A 23,526-nucleotide genomic window follows, 5' to 3' on the forward strand; every position below is an offset into this window, starting at 1 on the left:
TGATGACTGGACGACTTTATTGCAAGAAATGATGTAAGGCTAGGCTCTCTGGAATCTGAGAATAAACAGGTCGGCGGGGTTGCTCTAAAGGTAGATTACCGCGAAAGCGAAATGAATAAGACAGTGGCTAACTTTGAGGCCATGCGAGCGAAGACAGATGAACTTGAGAACCATGGCCGCTGCAACAATGTGGCTATTTGTGGCTTGACGGAAGATGCTAATGAGGCACCTGCCTCACTGAAAGATCAGGTAATTACGAACACGTTTGAAACAAAGATTGGCGTTATGGTGTCCAGCCTGGAACGTATACATTTCATTGTAACCAAAAAAAAAAATCATGCCCCATTCCACTTTGTGAAGGTGGATAACCAGCGAAGCTGTTCAGCGCATGACACAGATGCAACACAGACTTTTGAACGAAGGTACGAACATATTTATTGTCCTGATCGGTGGTCATGGTGACGATAGATACGCACACACACTCGCGTGTCGCCTGTGTTAATACATCTGTCCGTCACGCAAGACAATGAATGGCTCATACAAATTAAACAATGGCTCATACCCCCGTAAACGCGGCCTCCCCATTGCGACGATAGCAGAGAAGTGAAATTCTGCGCTGGAATGATGAACTGCAACGGAATCAGCTTTGAAAGAAGACGACGACGACAAACGCGTGAACAGGGGCACGAGCGCGTTCGCGTGGCGTGGTTGCGCCAAGGGGCGCCCACAAGCCAGCTTTGGAAGACGACGATGACGCTCGAGCCATTGCTGTTGATGAAAGTTTTTCCTGGGCTGCTGAGCACGAGGTCGCGGGATCGTATCCCGGCCACGGCGGCCGCATTTCGACGGCGCCGAAATGCGAAAACACCCGTGTGCTTAGATTTAGGTGCACCTTAAAGAACCCCAGGTGGTCCAAATTTCCAGAGTCCCCCACTACGGCGTGCCTCATAATCAAATCGTGGTTTTGGCACGTAAAACCCCATAATTTAATTAATTTTTAGGTTTTCCCGCGCGGACGCCACAAAAAAAAAAAAAAAAAAAACCATCCCCTAGCCATAGACAGCTTCGCTGTAAAACTACTGAAGATAGTGCGTTTGTACAACATCAATGAAATGGCATCCTTGTTTCGAAACGCTCGCAAGTTGAAGAATACTTGCTTATCGCTGAGGGACAGTTTTTCTATAGAAGTGCGAACGAAACTCAAGCACTTTTGAGTGTACTTTAAGGCCAAGAAAGAGGATGGGTTTCGCAATGTCAAGCTATCGCATGAGTTGGTTCTTGATGGCAAACCATATATTTGGGATAGTGATCTACAGGAAGTCGTAGGAATAGCAGGTCCATGACGTGTTCGTGCGACGCCCACAAATTGCCAAGTGTTTATACTTTCTTTAAATGGCCGAAGTATTAAAAACAAAGTAGATGAGCTTGATGGGCTGATAAAGTAGGTAGCCGCTGATATTGTCCATTGGAACTGGCTGGATGAAATGGGTGCTGATAACAAGGTTTTCTTCTAGTTCTTATCAAGCATATCGCAAAGCTAGGTTGAAGCGCGGTGGAGAGTTTTGAAGAGCGTTGAAGTGCGAATCTCCGGGAATATTTCAGAATCCGTCTGCTGTTCTATCACACAGATTGTCTGGTCGCCCTTTGTTATTACTGTCTTTTACCGCCCACCTGCTTGTGATTTGAATGCTATGCGTCAGCTGCGCCAGATTGCTTGCGCCTTTTGTTTGTAACAGCGGAGCTGTTTAAGCCGGCCGTAATGTGTGCCGCCTGCCACTGCGTTGCCTAGCAACCACCTCGCGAAGCGTCGTGCGCTGTGCTCGGGAGAGAGAAAGACAAAATGAGAGTGAGAGAGAATGCGCGCGTCGCGCGCTATGCTCGGGAGAGAGAAGGAGAAAACGAGATCGAGAGAGATTGCGTGCGTCGCGCGCTATGCTCGGGAGAGAAAAAGAGAAAATGAGAGCGAGTGAGAGAAACAAATTGTAGCAGCACCAGCGAGGCGACGCGCAGAGGTGCTGCCGACGCCATCCGCGCTTCTCCGTTTCCCCGTATTAGCGCCGAACGCTCGCGGTGTCCGTGACTGCAGCAGGCGCCTCTGGCGGCGGCTCGGCCGAGCTCCCACCAGCTGCGCGCTACTGCGCATGCACCTTGACGTCATCCCGGCGTGTCGTCTGCTGCGCGCCGCCCGTACACTGTGCATAGCTTTCGCCCCACTTCCCCTACGTGTGCTCGGACTGCAAGTGCTTCGCGAGGCGTTCCCCGATGCCACAGACCACGATTAAATGCTTATACACTTCGTATAACTTAGCATCACTTGGCATTATTTCGTATAACTTACCATCACTTCGTATAGATAGCACCAGCTAGGAACCGATCAGCTCGGCTGTGTCTTTAGCCTTGCGCCACTAGTGCAAGCTACCCCCAATTTAAAAAAAAATTATCTTGCCCGAGACTAAGTGGGTGGATGGTACTTGCACTTTAGAATCTGGCGGTGGTTTGCTTGCCTAATTAAAAACTCTGATTGACATACTTGATTTTATTCATCATCTTACGGAACCAACCCTTGGAACAAACATTTTGGATTTACTTCCTTGTAATTCATCTGTTGTAGTGAGCAATTCGACCGTTGTTCCTGGCATCAGTGACCACGATGTCATAGCTGCAAGAATATCTAAGAATATTCCCCGCGTCAAGTGAACCAGCGTACGAAAGCTTTCTTCCTTAAGAAAGGAGACTACACAACGATTTCTAAGCTAATTTATCAGTTTTTATAATTTCAATGCTTCGCTGACAATTTAGGTGTCAACGAGCTTTACTTATTATTCAAACAAAGAGTAAGTTATTCCTGCATTCCAAGCATCTCAAGAAATAAGTTGAAGAGAAGATCCAAACCTGAATCAATGGTTTCGTTGTTCGCATGACTGACAAGCGACACTCGGCATTTTCTAAATCATGCAAAAATAAACTCCAGAAAACCTTAATAAAATACGCGAATAAACATAGTTGTATAAGCGAGAGTCGCATCAAAGAAATATATATATATATATATATATATATATATATATATATATTTGCAGAACATCGCATCTGGCTTCCGTAACAACAAGAAGAAACTTGGAAAAATATGAAGTGGTGCGGTAGAGACAAGCTTAAGGTGCCCAGTTTAATGCATGCGGAAACTTTAGTTACAGAGGCCATGGCCAAAGCAATACTGTTGAACAAATCTTTTAATTGTGTTTAATCTTATGGAATCTACTCGGCTACCACCCTGTTGTGGACAATATCCTGCTATGGAAGATGTCATATATTTTTATCAGTTTACTATTTGATTCTATAGACTTCTCGAGGGCGACAAGACCTGATGAAATTTCCCCGAAGGTATTAAGAAAATGTGCTCGAGCAATAGCGAAGTACCCTCTATATAATTTATGATAAATTCCTCTTAGAACGGAAACTTTCTTATGGTTGGAAAGCAGCTAATGTTTTACCCATATTCATGAGTGGGTCCAAGTGCCTCGTCTCGAATTGTAGGTATATTTTATTTACTCCTATATGTTTGAAACTACTGGAGCATATTTTGTATTTTAATTTATTTCGTCATTTGAGCTCCATTGGGTATTTAACCGAACGCCAATATGGATTTAGAAAGGTCTTTCTTGCACCCCACAGCTACTTGAATTATTTTCATTAATTGCTCATTATCTTGATAATAGAGATCAATTATATTGCCTGTTTCTAGATTTATGGAAATCGTACAACCTGGTGTATTACTCATTCTTGTTACAGAAAGTTGCTAACATAAACACTAACACAACTGATTTAAATTCAATTGAGGATTTTTTGTTGTCTAGAAAGCAGAGTTGTTTGACTGGAAGTTTCTCGGATGATGCTGTTACGTCTGCTCTGCCGCAGGGACCCGGGTTGAGGCCCCTTCATTTTATTGTTTTGATTAATGGTATTTGTGAGGTATCAAATTTTTAGATACGTATATTTGCGGATGATTGCGTATTGTATACAAGGGTATCTGATGAGATGGATTATTTTCAATTGGCGACCGACCTGAAGCACATAGGAAAATGTCGAGTCAATAATATCATGCCCCTGAACATAAATAAATGTGTTCAGGTTAGTTTTTCCATGAAAAAAATTAACAAAATTAGGTATAAGTACTTGGTAAGTAACCAAGAAATGAAAAATATTCCTTCAGTAAAATATCTAGGTGTTATGGTGTGAGATCTTAATCAGAACATGTTAATGCCGTAGTTAGAAGTGCAGGGCGTGCCCTTGGTTTCTTGTGACGAAGTTTAAAGCATGTAAGCATTGACGTAAAATAAGCAGCAAATAAAACATGTTTTACCAATTTTGATGTACGTCACCTGTCCTGTACATAATAATGCCAAACCAAAAAATCCAGTCTATCGGGGCAAGGTTTGCCCTAGGGAGATACGCGTGCTTTCCAAGTGCAACGGCAAGGAAAAAAATTACTTGATTTCATACCTTTGTCTGAACGCCGGAGCAGATTGCGTCTTACGCCGTTTTATTCAATTTTCTATCATCTTACCGGAATCTGTTCATCAGACTATCTGAAGCCCCCCACATTATGTTTCTCGCGTAAAGACCACCCACTTAGGTTAGGACATACCTTTGCGGGACAGATCTCTTTAAATATTTTTTTTTCCACGAAACATTATCGCTTAGAATTCAGTAGCTGTGGATGTAGTGTGCCGCAAGAATGTTGATGTGTTTTACCATGATTTGCCCCCGAAATAATGCCTTACTGGCACTGCGGATCATGTATGAATAAAGAATAAAGTCATTTCACGACCACTAGAAAGATATTGATAAACTGATGAGAGATGGCTTTCAGAACCGACCCTGACATTAAAATTATCACCTGAATACGCGTGCTGAGATCAGTGGAAAATATTCATGCTTTCTGAAAGAGGAACACATTTTTGTGTATATTACTGACACGAAGTATGCAAGCCTATGGAAGTTGTAACGACTGTGCTTTTTTTTTTTATTCTGCGAAGCGAGATGTCATGGATAATTGCATTAGTTTCAATACAAAACAAACGCAATCGCTGTATCATCGTCCATGCTTTTTAATACCGATGTGCGCACGGAGCTGCACATATCGCAGAAATCAGAGCGTTTTTTTTTTCGACAACAGCTGCAGCCTTTACACCATAAAACCCTCTACATCGTCATAATCATCAACACTAATGGCTGGAATCCAAGCCACCTCCATTGTAGTGACGTTTCTCTGTTGTTTTCTTTTACAGGGATTCGTGGCAACAAGGCCGCCGGCACATCGCAGACAGAGCCCGAGTTTGCCGAGCCGATCCAGAACATCACGGTTCCGGCAGGACGCAAGGTCACCCTCGCCTGCGTCGTAGACAACCTCAACAACTACAGGGTTAGTGCACGCCGATTTGTTCCACGGGAAGGAGACACTCCCGGCAATATTACCTCGCAATTCCCGGGCCTGCTACGATGTTAGCCGGCCATTTAAGTGAATTTTTAATAAATGCAGCGACGCCTATTTTATTTGGAGGGCAGAACTTTACCTGCAGCTGAGCTCCGAAGGAAGAGGGGAAATTAGATGGCTTTTTTTCTAGAAAACTGTGCGCTTCGCGCGTCTTTAGACTGCTGGAGCATTAAGGGGGTCCAACAAGGGGAGGCGAGAACATACGTCATCCTTACCGCCAATTCCCCAGCGCGACCTACTACGTGCGTGAGACACGCTGAGCGAAAGCGCTCAACGTTACGTACGTTACACTTTTGAAGTGGGACTAAAGCGCAGGAATACAGCGTGACGTGGCACCGAGAAGACTGCCACCCGTATTGTATAATTTTACGGAGGATTGGATATTTAGGTTCATGGAGGGGGAACATATATCGGGAGGATGAGAAAGAAAGAAACAAAAGTCATGTGAACAGTGAGTGCACGCACGCAGTGGCGTGAATGTTCGCGATATCGGTTGGAAGCGGTCACACAATCTAGTGTCTTCAAATATCACAGTGTTCTATTTCAACTTCTGCCTTGATGACGTCTGAGGCAAGGCTGTCAAAACAGTTGGTTCAGGGACGGTTTGTCATTGAATCGGCAAAAGGAAGCAGTGCAGTGACAGAGCAGGGCACTTTTCAAGTGCAAGATCTGAATGCGCCAGTGTCAACTTTTCTAACAGAATAAACGCGCCGGTCTCCATCGGCTATTCTATCGGTGGAGATTGGTGAACTACATTTTTGAGTGTGAAGAGATAAAGAGTAGAGGGAGCGCGGTGTTAGCTTTTGTTGACAACTAAATGCGCGCACACACACAGGCCTATTCGTCAGGCAGGTGCGCATCTGGTGGTCTTCAGTTTTCATTATTTTGACAGCAACTGGTGCACGTTAGACTGATTTATGTTTCACGCATTGATCATGAGCACGATTGTATTGCCATAAGCGCTGTTGAACTTTGGCTTAATTTTAACATGTTGCATTAGAAAAGTTAACTGTGGAAAATTCTACAAGGAGACTGCCGACGGAACAACGTTTATTTCATCCAATACTATACTGCTCGGCCAAGGTCTTTGTTGCCTTACTGGGGATATTTGTGCAGTGTAAAATTTGCTCAATCTTTTTTTTTTAATACGACAGCATTCTTTGAAAGTCGTTTGGAACGTCATCGTGAGATGAGTTCTGCGGGAATTTTTTTTTTTTTTTTTTTTTGCTGCACCGTCTTTACTTGTTCGCGACAGGTGGCGTGCGAGTCTATGTGAAGTTGTCTCCTTGTATATGGCTACCATAGGTGGCTCTACAGGGACTCTACAGGGACTCTACGCACAGGGACTCAACAGTGAAGTGCAATCGTCGCTAGAGGTGGCGAGAGCGTTTACGTCACTGCATCACTAAGCGTAATCAGGAGCGAGGCACCCTTTCAGCAGATGGCTGCAAGAAAAATTCCCACAACAGGAGAGATCGAAAATCGAAAACGATGTTTTGCTACCGAAGAACGTTACCGCTATGCCACCCAAACAGATGCAGCACGTGAGTACAGATAATATCAGAAATGTGAAGCCGAGCGTCATTGTACCGTTGGCTTGAATGGCAAAGCAATGCAGTCCAATGCAACGGTATAGCATTAACATAAATAGTCACCTCCCATGGGTTCTGCATAACTTTGGGGGATTTGCATTGAAGCTTAATCAGACCGCGAGACGTGCTGTATGACAGTGTACCAGAGGCAACACCACAATAAGACTACTTCAAATCAACGTAACGTATTTACTGGCTGCAGGGCACTGCGATGCTTATCGCGTGTGGGTAAAGTAAGCGCCTGCGTCGCTCTTTTGTGTCGTTCTTCGCAAACGCCCCCGGTTTGTTGACCAACACGTTTGAAAGCGTTGTAGCATTTGCACAGCACAGCAGTTCAAGCTTTCCAAAGCGCTCCTATCATTTGCATTGACACAACAGACAGCATGCTTTGTAAATTATATATATATATATATATATATATATATATATATATTGAAGAAGGGAAACAGAGCAGCCACGAACCCAACAACTTTATAAAGCTAAGAGGCTTTCCTTGGTTTCGTTATGTGATTGGCTTATATATTTATATAATCATATCATAAGCCAACAAACAATGACACCAAGGAGAACATAGGGTAATTACTTGTACTTACTAACTGAATTAAAGAAATGATAAATTAACGGAAATGAAAGTGGATGAAAAAACAACTTGCCGCAGGTGCGGAACGATCCCACGTCATCGCATTACGCGTGCGATGCTCTTACCAATTGAGCTACCGCGGCGCTGTTTTCCCATCAACTTTTTTGGCTATTTATGTTTTACAACTACAAACTAACCCTGGGAGTGTTAGCCAGCGCCACCACTCACAAGCCTTAGCGGTGGATGTGGAACATCCTTTCTGCCGCAGGCGTCACGAGTACGTGATCTTTTTGGGCGAAGGCCGCTGGTCAATAAACCCACATATGCTACCTTGTTGCCCTTGGTGTCATCGTTTGTTGGCTTCTTATGACATGATTATTAAAAATCGGATCCCTCGGTTCCCTTTCTTCTCGTTCATATACATACATACATACATACTACATACATACATACATACATACATACATGCATACATGCATACATGCATACATACATACATACATACATACATACATACATACATACATACATACATACATACATACATACATACATACATACATACATACATATATAATTGAAGGAGTGAAGTAAAATCTACTTTCGATCGGCTATTTAATATCTCGTAAGCGTAGGCACACTTTTAAAAGCAAAAGCAAACCTTTCATTCGATGTTTCTGCCATGGAACGGCCTTTATCAAAAGTGAGATTGCAAACTCAGAGAGCTCAATTTTTACATTCTCTCTGTATTGATGTTGGACACGTTACGTCTTCGAACTACGCGCGCCGCTCCATGCGCCCCCCCCCCCCCCCCCCCTTTATAGAATAACAGCGCGCATGTAAAATGACATAAAAGAGATGGCACGTGTGTTCGCCGCACGAAGCTTCAGAAACGAGAATAAAAAAGAAAAAAAAAAAAGGTCACGAATTCACGTTGGCACCAACCAAGAACCAAACCAAGAACCACAGGGCACTGAGACGGGTGCTTCTACACTGTTCCAAAGCGGACTTTTTTTTCATTCCCTATTGCATAAAAATAAGTCACCAACGTGATTTTAACACCACTTACCGTACGAGACTTGCTGCGGAAAACGTAGTGTTATATAGGCTTCCTCTCCGAGTTTCTTGAAAGATTTTAAGGGAGCCTACCAAAGACAGAATCTGAAAACATAACAATCCTTCTTTAAGGGCGTAAATTAAGCCTTAAGAAGTATATCCAAGGGCCAGCCGAGCCAGCAATACTCGCTCTCGTCGTCTTGTCGTATTTCGCAAAGGAAGAAAATTGATTTTTAGCTTTACTACGCTCTACGAAATGCTTTTAATGGGTCAGATTAAAGATAGCTTAAGATATTGAATTCAATTTTATTGATATACATTATACTTTAAATGTACGCAAATACAAATGAAACAAGGAACAGCATGCCTCATCCTCTTCCCCGTTCGCAGTGGAGACAGAGAGCGAGAGGAAAGGCAGCTAGTTTAACCAGACACACGTCCAGTTTGCTACCCTGCACCGGGGGAAAGATATGAGGATGAAAAGAGACAGAGGAGATAGAGAGTTCGCCGTGGAACTGCCTAGCGCAGTCATTGACTCCGAGTTCTGAGCCAGTGTCTTTTTTTTTTTTTTTTTTTTTTTGAGGAGGGTTAAATATGCTCTAATTTGTGCCATAATGGAGAAGAGGAAATTCACGTAGTCTTAAACTCAACTCAGCACACGTTCCCCAGATTCCGATTCCACATGATGTGTCAGCGATGACTGTCTTTAAAATATAGTTTATTGGAGACAAAATTATTCCTTTTGCTGGCCTAGATTCATCGCAGCGCCGGATATGAGCTAATCAAAAAACTACATTTGTAATGTAATACCCCTTCAATGGGGTCTTTAAGGTAATAAAATGAAATGAAATGAAATGAAATTACACAAAGACATCTATCTCGCCAAGTAATTTCATTGCGCTGATTAGCAATGCGCCTAAAAATTTTAACACACTTGTTGCAAGTACGGAAATGAAGTCAGTCAGCTGTCATGACATGGCAACTTAGTAGCAATCCTGCCTCTGTCACCGTGCACAGGCAAAACTCCCTGCCTTATCGTAGTCGTTATTTACCTCTTCGGCTCCATATTCCGATCCCCTTCCCCTCGTAGGGTAGCAAATGCAATTAGTTCTATGACCAGCCAGTACTGACTGGGCTACATATATGTAGCCCCGCTTTAGACGGGTCGCCTTGGCGAGCGCCGTGCAGGACAACACCAGAAGGGGTATGGTAGGTCTGCCATTGTTGGGCGAGGAGAAAACAAATAAGTCGCATCGAATTCCAGCCGGATGCCATAGACGCGTTGCAGCTAGTGTCATTGACTATATCAATTAAAGATTAGGAAGCGAAAATTATTAATTAAAGATCTTATTGTGCGATTAGCACATGATATCTTACGTCTGCCACGTGAAGAAAAATAAGATTTTTGTTTAGGTCCCCTACTCTCCCCCTTTTCCCACCCTCATCCTCCCATTTTCCCCTACAAGGAATCGCAGCTGAAACATCCCGTACAACAAACAATGACAAACAATGATTCGGCAATCCTCTTGCTTGAAGTGCGAGCTGCGCATAATGTTGGGAGCGCGTATTCACGTTGTTCGCCGCTATGCCGGCAATTTTCTCATTGTCTGTGTTATCGCACTTGCGCTTCCTTTCCTTATCAGTTCAAGCATAAAATGAGCCCTTAAGCTGTTCAATCGACGACACTCCGAGATAGCGCACGGCGCGTGCCTACGAAAACGAACGCCCGCTGTTTGCATTAGTCGGTCGCTACTTGTGCAGTCTCCTTTGCATGTAGTGCGCTTATGTTCTTTTGCCCACGGGCAGAAGCACCACAATGCGGTAAATGACGCGAGACAAGCTCGTTCAGCGTTGAGCTTGTTGCGAGGGTCCTCGCGCACCTTGATCGCCCTATTATTGATTCGCGCAGAAAACATCGCTCTTTTGCAAATGGCGTTCTTCAAATCAATGTTTATTTTCATTCTGTTGAGATGCATATGCTGTACAATGGCCCAATGGCTCCACTTCGGAACGTTCTTGCTTCTCGAAACACACTGACACAAAGAGCAACTTGCGCGGGAAAAGGAAGAAAAAAGATAGATAACCGGGAGCGGAAAGGCCCGAAGAAAAGAGCGGAAGTCGTTAAGAGGGGGTAACGACAGGATCGACATTATGCGGAAGGAAATACTAATAATAAAGAGAAAAGCAGGCGCACACGGCTGCGAAGGCTGGCTGAATGAAACCGCCGGAATGGAAGACAGAAACAACGCGGCACGTTCAAGATGCCGGCGAAGATTTCCCAAGAAGCCAACACTTAAACAGTTCTGGCTGAAAGGAAGAACAAGCTATTGCCGCACCGAGTGAGGCCCGTTTGACAATATCCGCCCCCACACGAGGCAATCAATATTTTGACCGGAAAAATAAGCTCGGTCCGAGCGAAAGAGGTCGCCTGGGGAAAAGCGGGAGCTCCCCGACAATAGCTCGACGATGCACTGGCCCCTGCGTGTGTGTTTGTGCGTGTGTGCGTCATAGATTGGACCTTTTCGCAACGCACACACATGCACCGCCTAAAGAGGAGCAAGAGAGAAGGAACCGTTTTAGAAAACGCACGGAGAACGGCGGTCGCGGTGGCGGCAGTAACAAAGCGCCTGCACCCAGACACTGACAAAGAAGCCATTTCGTAGGCGCCAATTCTTGTCGTTGCTTCGATTTCTGGTCGGCTGCCGTACTTTCTTTTTTCTTTTTCAAGTTTTCCCCCCTGCCTTTTTCAGAAAGATACACACGCGCACACTCACGCCCGGAAAAGCAGGCCGGAAAGGGAAGAAAAGAAGGACGCAATCATCACACACGGCGCGACGGGATTCTTTTACGCAGCGCAAAAACGCAATTGAGAAAAGGACTCGTGGTACGGCGTCTACGACTTCGAAGACCTGTATAGCCTAAATTGAAGACCGCTCTCTCCTCCGCACTCTTCCTTACGGCAGCAACTCCCGTCTTTCTCCTTATTTTTTCCTCGCCCGTGTCTTCCCAGAAAAAAAGAGGGAAATAAGGAGGAGAATTCTGAAGGCGACCGTCGCCTGGAATGGGCGAACGGAGCGGCCGTAGTAGGAGAAATAAAATAAAGTGGCTCTGACAGCAATGACAGAAAAAAGTGAGAGAAAAGTGGAATGAGATCAGGAGAAAGTTGAGCAGCAAGAATGAACCGAGCAAAACACAAAGCGTGGGCATAACAAAGAAAGTCAGAGTGGAAGATAAACAATTTCACGCGTAACACGGTAAAGCAACACCACAAGAGGACGAAAAAAAGAAGGGCGCGGGGTTCGGCTGAGGGAAGGTCATTTATGAACAGCGATATGGCGGCCAACAACCGGGGGGCGCCGACGAAGCAGTGGCACCTTCTGTTTCGCGGCAAACGACGTTCGTTTTCTTAAGCAGGCCCGAAGTGCATGATCCGACGGCTGTAGCGGTGGCGGCCAATTCAGACATACCCCGGCATGGACAATCGACATAAAGCGCATACACGCTCAGCCCTTCCTGGCGCGATCTCTACAATGAGTTGCGATAGCGTGTTCCCTGCGTATAGCCTAGGGAAGCAGCGAAAAAGGCTCGGCAGTCTGTGTGGTAAAGCTGCCTCGCTACCATGCTGCCTGGCAATTGCTTCATGTCGTCGAGTGCGAAGGTCCATACGGGGCTCAATTGAGAACATAGCGTGAAGGGAGAAGTGGAAGAAGGACTGAGCGAACAGTCGTCGGCGTCCGTGTCGAAGTCATTCCACGATTTTAACCCGCTGTGGCGATTGGATATCCGTAGCTTCTTCGTCACACTGACTCATTCATAAGCGGAAGAAGTTCCCATCACCACTTTGAAGCAGCGAAGTATCCTCGTCTGTAAAACGAAAGCCACTTCGGTAATCTTTTAATCTTTTGTCCTCCAATTTGTTTCTTTTTTCTGAAAGCCAACATTTCGTCTAGTAAGGCGATTAAGAACGCGAAGCGATGGAACTTTCAAGTTCATTGTAACCAGTGACATACTGTCGACTTACTAGCGTAGATTTCATCATGAATATTTACAGTACATTAACAGTAGAGCATTTTCATACTTCGTACAGCGGATCCCTGGTATTTGGCCAAGATCTATCCATATTCTCCCAGAATGAGATAAAAGAAGGCAGGATCTTAGGAAGCGCCAAGTTAAAAAAATAGGAACAATTATGGCTTATCAAAGTGCGCCACTTATAAGACGTCAAATTCTCCTGTCATATGCTACACAAGCGCGCGGATGCATGACCCGGCATACGTGATAGTATCGTGCGGCAAGTGTTCATTGCTTTTATTCTTGCTTCCGACGTATACAACAATGTGTTATAAATATATACTTATCTTCATTTTCCTTTTCCCGTTTGCATCATATTGGCGGTCTCTTTCTGTGCACCACGTCGAAGCTTTAGTACCTAACTATCTCCGCGGCCCGCCGGAAGCCTTCTTCCCCGGCCGATAGACGCTCCAGTATTGTTCAGGGTAGGCTTCTCTGCAGTGCTCGCATAAGCTGGGTTCGGTGTACTCGTGACCCAAGACGGCAATAGCGCTCGCCGGCACGGAGTACCGCTCCGTGTAGCGTTATAGCGCGAGATCACCCGGGCGGCCCGCCCTCGGGGGCCCCCATAGATGCAGTTCATCGCGTTAATTTGACTACCAAATGAGCGCCACAGCAGAACACCATCCGCTACTCAAACACGAAAGAGCTGCTGCCTCTTCTTCGCTCGCCACTCGGCCTCGGCAAGCAGTCTTCTCCGCATGGCAAGGCGTCGCCGTCGTCGGCGTCGTCTTTTCTCTTTCGTCATTTTCATCTCCTCCCGCGCCTCTTCAACCGTGGCTCACACATCATCGTCGCGGCGTTCGCGTGCCTGCGTGGCTTTCTCCTTTTCGTGTCCCGTCGCGTGCATTAGGGAGGGAGGGGACGATGCGTGAGAGAGGAATGGATTGACTTTATGGCAACGCGGGAGAGTAGTCAAGCGCGCAGTTTGCGCTCGTCTATTGACATTCGACGCACCGGTCTATATAGCGTCGTTTGGTAGCCGAAACAGCCATGTTTTCTTTCTTGTTTTTTTTGTGTTTTTTCACGTTGCGCTGTCTGTCTCGTTTCTGCTACTTACCGTGCGCTTGCGCCCTAGCGCGCACAGTGGAACAGAATAGTAAAACGGGATTCGTGATCCATGAATTTCATGATTTCACTTTAAGAGACGTGGTATGAGGAAAGCAAATCAATAAATGATCCTACCATTAGCGATAATACCGAGATCATCACTTTATTATGTACTATTTATACATCCACATTCGATTCTGTACAGAGAATGAGAAAGGCGATGTGGGCTTGTTTGTTGTTCATCTTGAAACGAGTGACTTGTAGCGCGGACAGGGAACAAGGACACAAGAAGCTACACAAGAATAGCGCTAGTTGTGTGTATTCTGCTGTGCCTTCTGGTGTCCTTGTGTCACGAACTTGGCTTTCGACGTGTTCACGTGCTTTGTGCACTTGGCGCTTGAGCCTTTCATATGCACCTACCAGCCACGGTGACTTAATGTCTATGGTGTGGCGTTGCGGAGCACGAGGTCGCGGGAGCAAATTTCGATGGGGGGCGAAATGCAACAACGCCCTTGTCCCGTGCATTGAGGGTACGTTAAAGATCCCGTGGTGGTCAAAACTAATCCGGAGTGCCCCACCATGGCGTGCTTCACAATCAAATCGGGGGTTTTTCACGTAAAACCCCAGAATTCAATTCGATCGAGTTACATATGCACTAGAACTCGCTGCTTTCTCCGTAAATAGGATGTTACAGCTGATGACACGCAGAACGACCATGATAGTACACGTGAGATCAGCGGGGCCTCCGGTTCCGTTGTGTGCAAAAAAAAAAAATTACACCATCTTCCCGTAGGGGAACCCGGAGTAGTATGCGAAGCAGCCATGGGGTCGACTCAAGTTCCCATTAGTTTTCAGCTCGTCGTTTCCGTTAGGTTGAGGTGCGTAGCTACCGGCTTCGCGAGCCCGAAGTTCGGGATCGGCCTGTCGCCGCCCCCGTTTCGTGGCAGCGGCTCGAGCCCTCTTATCCGCGGCGCTGTCCACGGCGCTGACACTGGCATTGACGCTATCACTGTCCGTGGCACTCATCGCGGCGTTGCGGGAGGAGAATGAGAGGAACGGAGCGCGCGCGCGCGTCATTATACCGCGAGCTACAGTGGCGCTCCCCAGCGGAGTATGCAGCGCCTACCGTCGCGCCTCTAACCAAAGCTGCTTCGCATTATCGCGCGCGGAGCCGCAGGTGTTGCCATTCGTTGCGCAATCCGGAGAGAAGAGGAAGGTAGGAGAGGAGAGGAGATGAGACAAGAAGAGAAGGGGGAGGTTGTTGCGCATGCGCAGTGTGGGTGTGGACGCCGCACGGCGGATAGATGGAGGGAGGGTGGGAGATAGTGACATAGCCCCGACCATAAGCTGCTTCGCATCTAAAAATATAAAGAAAGAAAGGCAACTACTTAATTCTTTTACGAATGATGTACCGCACTCATTCTGCAGACTTTGTTTTTTACTTCAGTTCTAAATTTATGTATTGAGTTAGGTTTTCATTAGCTCGGCGGCCCTTAAAATTGTTTGTGCGTTGTGTTATTGATTGATTAGCCCTTGTCCCACCTTTTGTACGCTCGTGCTTGGTGCAGTTGCCAGAATGGAACCCATGTTCTTCATGGGGCAAACAAACCAACAAAGGGAAGGGAAATTCTGGCTTCTCTTAGCTTGCCATAAGAGAAGCCGTTCCTTCTCCTTCTACGATACACGTTCATTACCTAGCAGACTAAGCTTCCAAAATGCTACTATTGAAAATTGTTAATGCGTCGGTTACATGAGCAGTGGACCTTAATTTTTTTATAATACCTTTGCGTGCAGTATTGCAACTTAAACCATAACGAGACTCAGCTTCAAAAATATATCATCGCCATGCTAGCAATTAGTAGTCTTAAGCAACACAATCATAGTACGACCTTTTATCTTTCTTTTCCGCAACCGTTAAAGCTACCAGCTCCTGGAAAAAAACATCGAAAAGCGCGCTCAGGTTCTAAGCGCTACAAAGCTTTCAACTCACCGCGGATTATAGCATAAACGTGTAGAATAAAGAGGCACAGTATTTTTTACCTTTGCTTAGTGACTGCAGGAAAGCGTAGCATGCCTGGAAAGTTCATATAATAACACTGTATATATTGGGCCCGCTTTTCATACAGTTCTTAGGGGTCGCGGGGTAATCTAGTTATTAATGCAGGCAGACTGCAATTGCCTGTCAGCCACTGACAAAGGCCCGAATAGCCTGCCTGCTGACAGTCGGAACTTTATCTATCGTTCTGTCGTTTATTCGCTTATGAAAATATCCCGTTGACCTTGGATAGTTTTCGACATTGCACTACGTACTTGCGGGGGGAGGGGGGTAATTAAGGCGTGTACATGAATCTTTATTGCGCGTTGTTTTTGGGAGCACTGTCCAATTTTTGGACCCCTTTTACTTAAAATTACAGCAGTCTTAAATGTGTTTCGTGTGGGGTCATCGGGATGCATGCGTTTCTGTTTTAGAGTTTCGGTATACAGCTACTACATTTCGTCCCAAACTTATTGTTTTGTTCCAGTGTCTAAATTGCCAGTAAACGTGTTCTCATCAGTCTTCCACGCAAACCGCATTTTGTGAAAAGTGCATTACGTTGTGCTACGGCACTGCAAACTCTCAGTAAATGGCTTGAACGTACTGGCTGATGTGGTCCCGCGAGTTGGGTTTCACAATCTCACATTTAATAAAGGTCTTTCCCGCTTCGTGCATAATCAAAGGTAAACATCCGGCAGATATCTGCCTGGTTGGACGCTTGTCTGCGCACCTGTCAATGCGCCAAAACCGCATATAAGCACTGCTACGCCTCACACCATGTTGGGACTCAGTAGATAGTGTGTGGTGTAACTTGCCCTTACCTTTTGTATCTCTATGTTTCGTTACGTCTATACGACTGTATGCACACTTCATTTACCCTGTTTAGGTTACTACTCTCCAGATTTTCTGAACCTGTGACGTTTCTTCTTATCTTAAGATATTTCAAAGCGAATATTGCTTTGGCGCTTATCTCCATTTTTTGGGTGCTGACTGTTGCTGTCTTGCCGATAGTACAACTTGGGCCACTGGCTACGAGTCGGGTGCTGGCGCCTTGCACGATATCTGTCTCAGATATATAGCGCAGACCAGCATTGAATATAGCGCAAAGCGAGGCGGCTGGGGGAGGCAGGTTATATACGCAAGTGCAGATGAGATCTCCAACACAAACGCCCCTTCGCCGTGACGTCGTCACCGTCATTCCTAATCGTCCGGGCATGGTGCAGACCAGATACCGAATACGGCCTGTCATTGTAACTCCGTCGTCATCATTCCATCATCGTCATTTTTTTTTGCCTTTCGTTCATCACATGTTCTCTTCGTCACTTCGTCATCGTCCAGCCGTTAAAATTGTGTCGTATTCACGTCTTTGTGCAGTCGTCACTCCGTCTTAATCGTGCAGTCATGCCATTAACGCCATGCTGCTGTCTTCATTCAGTCGTGGCCATACCATTGTCCTCAAGGCTTCGTGGTTATACATCGACATTGTTCCACCGTCCTCACTCTTTCGTCATCACTTTGTCGTCGTCACTTTGTCGTCGTTACTCATCGTCGTGCTCGCGCCATAGACCTCAGGCCTTCATGGTTACATTTTACTTAATTTATTTTTTATTTACAAATACAGAGAGACAAAGCAAAAAATACAGATGAAAGTACAAACAATCTTGATGAATAAAGAAGTAAATATGGAATAGTTATAAACCAGCGTATAAGTTTAGTGTACACAAGACTACGGAAGTAAGCACAAAACGCTGATGCAGCTTGCGCAAACGATAGTCACGTCTAGGCCATTTACAAAGTGGCTTAGACATCGTCGTTGTCGTCGTCATTCCATTGTCATTTCATTGTTACTTCTTCGTCGTCATTCCTTCTTCACATGCCATCGTGTCGCCTCCGTAATCATGCAGTCGTCGTCGGCATGCAGTCGTCGTCATGTAGCTGTGGTCATTCCGTAGTCGTGGTTTAATCGTCATCGTTACACCGCAGTGAATCGATCGCCGTCACTCTCTCAGTCGTAGTCATTGCATGGTCGCCATTCCATCGCCTCATCGCTCCTTCGTCGTCATTTCTTATTCGCATGCAGCCACGCAGTCGCCGGCATACCGTCATCATCAGACAGCCATGGTAACTCCGTAGTCGTTATGCCGCTGTTTTCAGGCCATCGTGGTTGCGTAGCACGTACCCAGCGGCACATACGCAGTAGCCCAAGTTGCCTAATAGGTCAGACATCAGTCAGCAGCAAGTTGTCTATTCGGGCACACGCCCAATGATCGACGTTGTTTGCTCGGGAAGACCGCAGCCAGCACACACACACCTATAGTGGCCCAAGCAAGACAGGGGTAATTGGAGATCGCAGGGAGAGGCCTTCGTCATGCAGCGGACATAAATATAGGATGATGATGATGATATATTGAGGCATGTTTTTCCTCGCGAGAATGCCATAGCATAGGCTGTTTACCATGCCCGACGATATTCAAATACTCACAGTAATATTTTGCAAACTCTCGTGATATATCAACCGCACTTTGAAATATATTTTTCTTCAACATGGCCGAGCCGTGAGTAGCTTCCAAACAACAAGGAGAAGAAACAAGATAAGGAAGGCTTGTATACTGAAGCTTAAATTTTCAGGTGAAACCGGAGGTTTTACAGTGGTTTACAGCTGATGAAGCTCACTAAGTTATATCTCGGCAGAAAACTAGGTGAGGTGATGAAGTTAGGAAATTTGCAGGCCCAAGTTGGAATCAGCTAGCGCAAGACAGGGGTAATTGGAGATCGCAGGGAGAGGCCTTCGTCCTGCAGTGGACATAAATATAGGCTGATGATGATGATGATGATGATGATGATGATGATGATGATGATGATGATGATATATCGAGGCATGTATTTTCCACGATTGGACGCGGCAGCACAGGCGTTGCTACTAGACAAGTCTTTCTTATAAATATGTTCCTAAGTAGTCAGGTTCCTTTATTTACTTTTTTTCTGTCCCCTTCTTCGCTCCTTTTTTTTTGTTGGAACATAGAAGCACGTGTCATCTTCAGATATGTCGTTCCCAGTTTGTTGTTTAGTTTTTCTTTCCAAGTAGGTGGCAGGATTTGATATATTTCAGGTGACGCTCGCAGCATCGCCGATGTGCTAAAAGCGAAACGATGTCGACGTGCCTCGTTTGTTTGCTTGCTTTTTGCGAAAGTGCGACGTTGTTGAACACAGTCACCAAAAAGAAAAGAAAAAAAAACATTCGTCTTCGCGCAGATGCTGTCCCTAACGCACGCCTCCCACAGCCTCCCAAAAGCATTAAAAAGAAGAATACGTGAAGTTAAAAGGAAAGCATGTACTTCCGCTGGCGCTCAGGCGAACTGAGGAACGTTGAGGGAATGTGCTTTTCACATAACGTTAAGTTTGGCTTGTGTTGAACATTAGGCAATCTGAAGAAAATACCGGGTTGTATTCATCGCTTTCTACTGCTGGACGTCAGGGACGCTGAAAGGCTACAGTGGGCTATTGCTCTTCTCTGGTCACTTCTCAACTACCTGAGAGAATGTTCCTGTTTCTATTTTTTCTTTATCATTATTAATATTTCTTCACGGTGTAAGATAAGTCGAATTTGTAGGCATATTTAGGAATTCTTATAAAATTTTGATGATATGAAGGCCAAAGTAACTTCCGCCTTCAGACAGATGCAACATAGATGAAATATATTTACGAAAACCACAATTCGGTAGCTACAGCTCTTAAATTGGTGTCCATATTCACTGACGAATAGATGCGCTTGAACAGTTCATAACTTGTGCCGCCAAATTGCATTACCGCGCTACGGTTAACGAAAATAAATGCCCTCATCATAATACACGATGCTAGGCGATCACCCTGGCTAACATCTCCAGCATATCATTAAAGCTTGCACCTCTCTCATCATAATACACCAAGATACCAACTGAAATCTTGAACTAACAATGTTAGGTTGCAGGCGTTTCGGATAGTTGAAGCTTTGTTGGACGCATAGTCAATAAACGCCATGCAAAAGTGTACTTTATAGCTAAAAAAATATAGAGAACAGGGCATTGTTGGGTGGTATTAGTATATGAACATGCACTATGCGATCCTCTTCTGCAATTGTATAGCATTTTGTTAGAATACGTGTATTTCTATGTATATATACCCTCGCTTTCTGGCCATGTCGCTACACAATACATCAGTGTTTTACAGCGAAAGCTGCATATGGCTAGGCGAAACGAAAAACCGTTTGCCACATGTTTCGATAAAGGTCTCCACTGGCTGCGCCGTCAGTTACGTCGTTGTCTACGTCGCACACAAGCGCGCGCGTCATTCGCAGTGCCGTTAATGACGTCGTTCTCTGCGTCGTACCCAAGCAAGCGCAACGCCCCGGCGAATGCGTTCCCGCCACTGCCACGTTGACGCTGCTCTGCCCGCAACGCCGCCTCCTCGGCTCGCCGTTGTCGCATGCGTTCGATATCTCGAGTTAGCTCGGCGTCGTGGTTAGCAGCATCCGCCCGCCATTGGCGCTTGCGTTCCACTAGAAACACAAAAATGTAACCAATAATAAGAAACGCTTCAATACAGCGTCGGGATTAACCCTACTGCTAAACACCGGGGCCGCACGCTTCAGCTTCGCTAGGTTACCCATCTGTACGGAGTACTTGGGCGGTGATTTCTTTGTTCGCTCTGTTAGTTTGACAGTTTCGCTCAATGTTGTCACGTTGTTTTGACTGCTATGTTGCCGTGCCGTGTTGTTTGTGCACTCAATGAATTTTTTTTGTGTGTGTTCAGACTCTTTGATATATTTCTAATAATATATTGTTGACGCTCACGTGTCACCAATTGCTTTTTTTTTCTTGAAACAAGAAGACTCTCAACTAAGTTGAAAATATTTCAGGCGACATACTCAATTATGTAATGCAGTGTAAAACGTGCAATTAGCACGTGAGTGTGCTCTTTTAGTTATACATTTATTGACTGCGAAGCAAGACGTACGATATCGCGTGTGAGAACCTCAGTAACAGTTGAACAAAGTGCAACTTTGTTCCAGCGAGTTCCTTCACTTTCCGAAGTAGAATAGCGAACAATAAGTTGCTCGTGGCACTTTCTGCAGCGTAATTACTCGACTAATTACACTCTTTTCGTTCCTCGCACTCATCACATAATTATCATGATTCTTCTTGTGCGTGGGTGCCGTGGCTCTACGTACGTACATTCATTGTCGCATCTTTTCCGAGGCGTTGCAGCAAGGTTCACACCACCCCAAGCAACTTGCGCTCAACTTCGGTTCAAATTAATCTCCCCCTCGAACAAAGCGAGGCTGCTTGCCGCCGCGCTAATTCTTTCTCACACTGGACGCGCGATGGTACTAGCTACACTCGCAACGCACCCGGGATGATGAAGACCAGTCGCAGCGGTCACTAAACGAGGCAGGCTCACTCGCGAGCATCGCTTAACCCATGACACGTGTGCTCCGTCGCAACTGTAGCGCGTGCTCCGCAGAACGGCGAGTGTTGGGACGAGAGACTCGGCCGGAGCAGAAGCGAAGCCAAGCACATTGTTGGCCGCGCGTACACAGCGTTGCATTTGTGCTCGGCACAACGGACAAGCGAATTCAGCGAAACCCTCGGAGATGTAACGCAGACGAGAATTCGCAACACGTATCTGGCGGCTACGTTTTCTCAGAGACGCGCGCAGCCTCCTCCACTGCTTCCGCGGTGCCGTGCCTTGCTCACTGTGGCCGCCCGCCCACCCATCTGCTTGCTGGGTTAGGGAGGACGAAAAATGACAAAGAAACACAGCACGAACCCTTCGCAAGTTAGTTGGTTTCGCGCTCCTACGCATAGGAGTATGCCGCAACGCTCTGGCGAGGCGTTTTTCGCAGTGTGCGCAGGGAACTTGCGCTCTAAATGGTTTGCGGCACCAACGCGGTGCTGCGGCAGCTTGCCTGGAAGGGAGTTGCTTGCGCGCCGAGGAGTAGAGGGGCGGCAGCTATAGCTTTCTCGTGCGCGCGCGCGCGCGAGAAAGTTTTCGCTGATGAACTGCTGGTGCAGCAACGAGAGGGCCCGGCTTCTGCGTTGTTTCGCCCGCGCGCGACGTGTTAGCGGTGGATCGGTTCAGCATCTGGTCGAGCGTGCTAGACGGCGTCGAGCCGCGGTAATGGCCACGCCTGTCAGCTGGCGCGTGAGAAATCCCCCCCCCCCCCCCCCCTTTCGTGTTCTGTTATGCCGGCTACCCCTATGATTTCAGCTTTTCAAGGCGTGAAAGGAGCTTGCGGGTCTTTCTTTGGGCTAGCGCAATGCAGCAACGAAATTTTGCCGCGGCAGAACTTTTGGCGAGCCCGCTAACCGTCGCAGTTCGTTTGTCTTTGCGTTTACGAGAGTTGACCACAGCTTGTAGTCTGCTTACGTTGCGTCTGATTTGCATTCCCTCGAAAATGTTGTACGGAGAGAAAGAACCAAGAAGGCTGTATGCTCGGCGTTTCATTCAGTTTCTTCCAGAAGACGGGAAGTTCTCAAATTACTGAGACGAATAGTCGTGAAAGTTGCGCATCTCCTTATGAGCACCGTCGTGGGAGTAGCCCGTAATGAATTATTTTAGCACCAGGCTGCGGTATTTCTTTATGTACGCACTGGTGTCATGATGCCGAATCTGACAAATTATAGCGGAAACGGCGACATGAAGATGTAAAAATGGAATGAGAAAGCGGTGTCTCTATATAAGGTATGAACCATGTTACTTCATCCCGAGAAGAACGCATACATTACATTTGAATAATTGTTTATTCCTGTAGTAAATGAGATGTGACTTGCCTAGATTTAAAATACTTTGAGCATCACAGTACGTGGGATGTCTTGCGAAAGCCGTTATGCGTTGTTTAGCTGCAATGTAGGGGATGCGTGAAAATTGAATGGCCGGCTATGAAAAAAGAAAAAAAAGGAAAAGATAGCAAGGAAGAAACAATGAAATAAAAAAAGAAAGACAAGATATAAAAAAAGAATGCTGCTAAAATAAATCTAGAAGGTTTGTGTGGGTTATTTTTTGACGAACAGGCTCCCTTTACCTTAGACGATGGCGACTCCGATTTGTTCGGCCTAAAAGGTCAAATTGGCGAGTAACAAGGACGGTAGATTAGTTAGTGGAAGGCGGCGCGCACAGGTACCGACATTTGTCGTGTATGCTCAGATGTGTAAATATTTTTAACGTAGCCTAAACGTATCATAAGAAGCACATTCGAATAAAAGGCCACCCGCCGTGGTGACTTAGTTAGCTAAGGCGTTGCGCTGCTGAGCACGAGGTCGCGGGATCGAATTCCGGCCGCGGCGGCCGCATTTCGATGGAGGCGAAATGCAAAAACGCCCGCGTACTTGCGTTGTAGTGCACGTTAAAGAACCCCAGGTGGTCAAAATTAATCCGGAGCCTTCCACTGCGGCGTGCCTCATAATCAGAACTGGTTTTGGCACGTAAAACCCCAGAAAGAAGAAGAACGAATAAAAGGCCGGAGTGAAGGCATCATTGTGTCGACTTGCCAAGGTTCCAGAACGTATAGCTGAAACTATACGTTATCGAATAACCATGTGTTCAATTAATGGCGTATCGACGGGTGGCCGTAAATTTTGAACTACACAGCTTGAGAAGCTAAATGCATCAGCCA

General features: G+C 46.0%; 1 protein-coding gene across 1 annotated transcript in view; it reads left to right on the top strand.

The window, feature by feature from the left end:
* Positions 1 to 23,526, top strand: part of LOC119442865 (lachesin-like) — a 157,559-nt gene that overhangs the window by 63,127 nt on the left and 70,906 nt on the right. Inside the window, exon 2 of the mRNA XM_037707909.2 lies at positions 5,286 to 5,419. Within this exon, the coding sequence (XP_037563837.1) occupies positions 5,286 to 5,419 (134 nt within the window). The remainder of the gene's footprint in view (positions 1 to 5,285; positions 5,420 to 23,526) is intronic.

The sequence above is a fragment of the Dermacentor silvarum genome, chromosome 2, assembly GCF_013339745.2.
Source record: "Dermacentor silvarum isolate Dsil-2018 chromosome 2, BIME_Dsil_1.4, whole genome shotgun sequence".
Lineage (NCBI taxonomy): Eukaryota > Metazoa > Arthropoda > Arachnida > Ixodida > Ixodidae > Dermacentor > Dermacentor silvarum.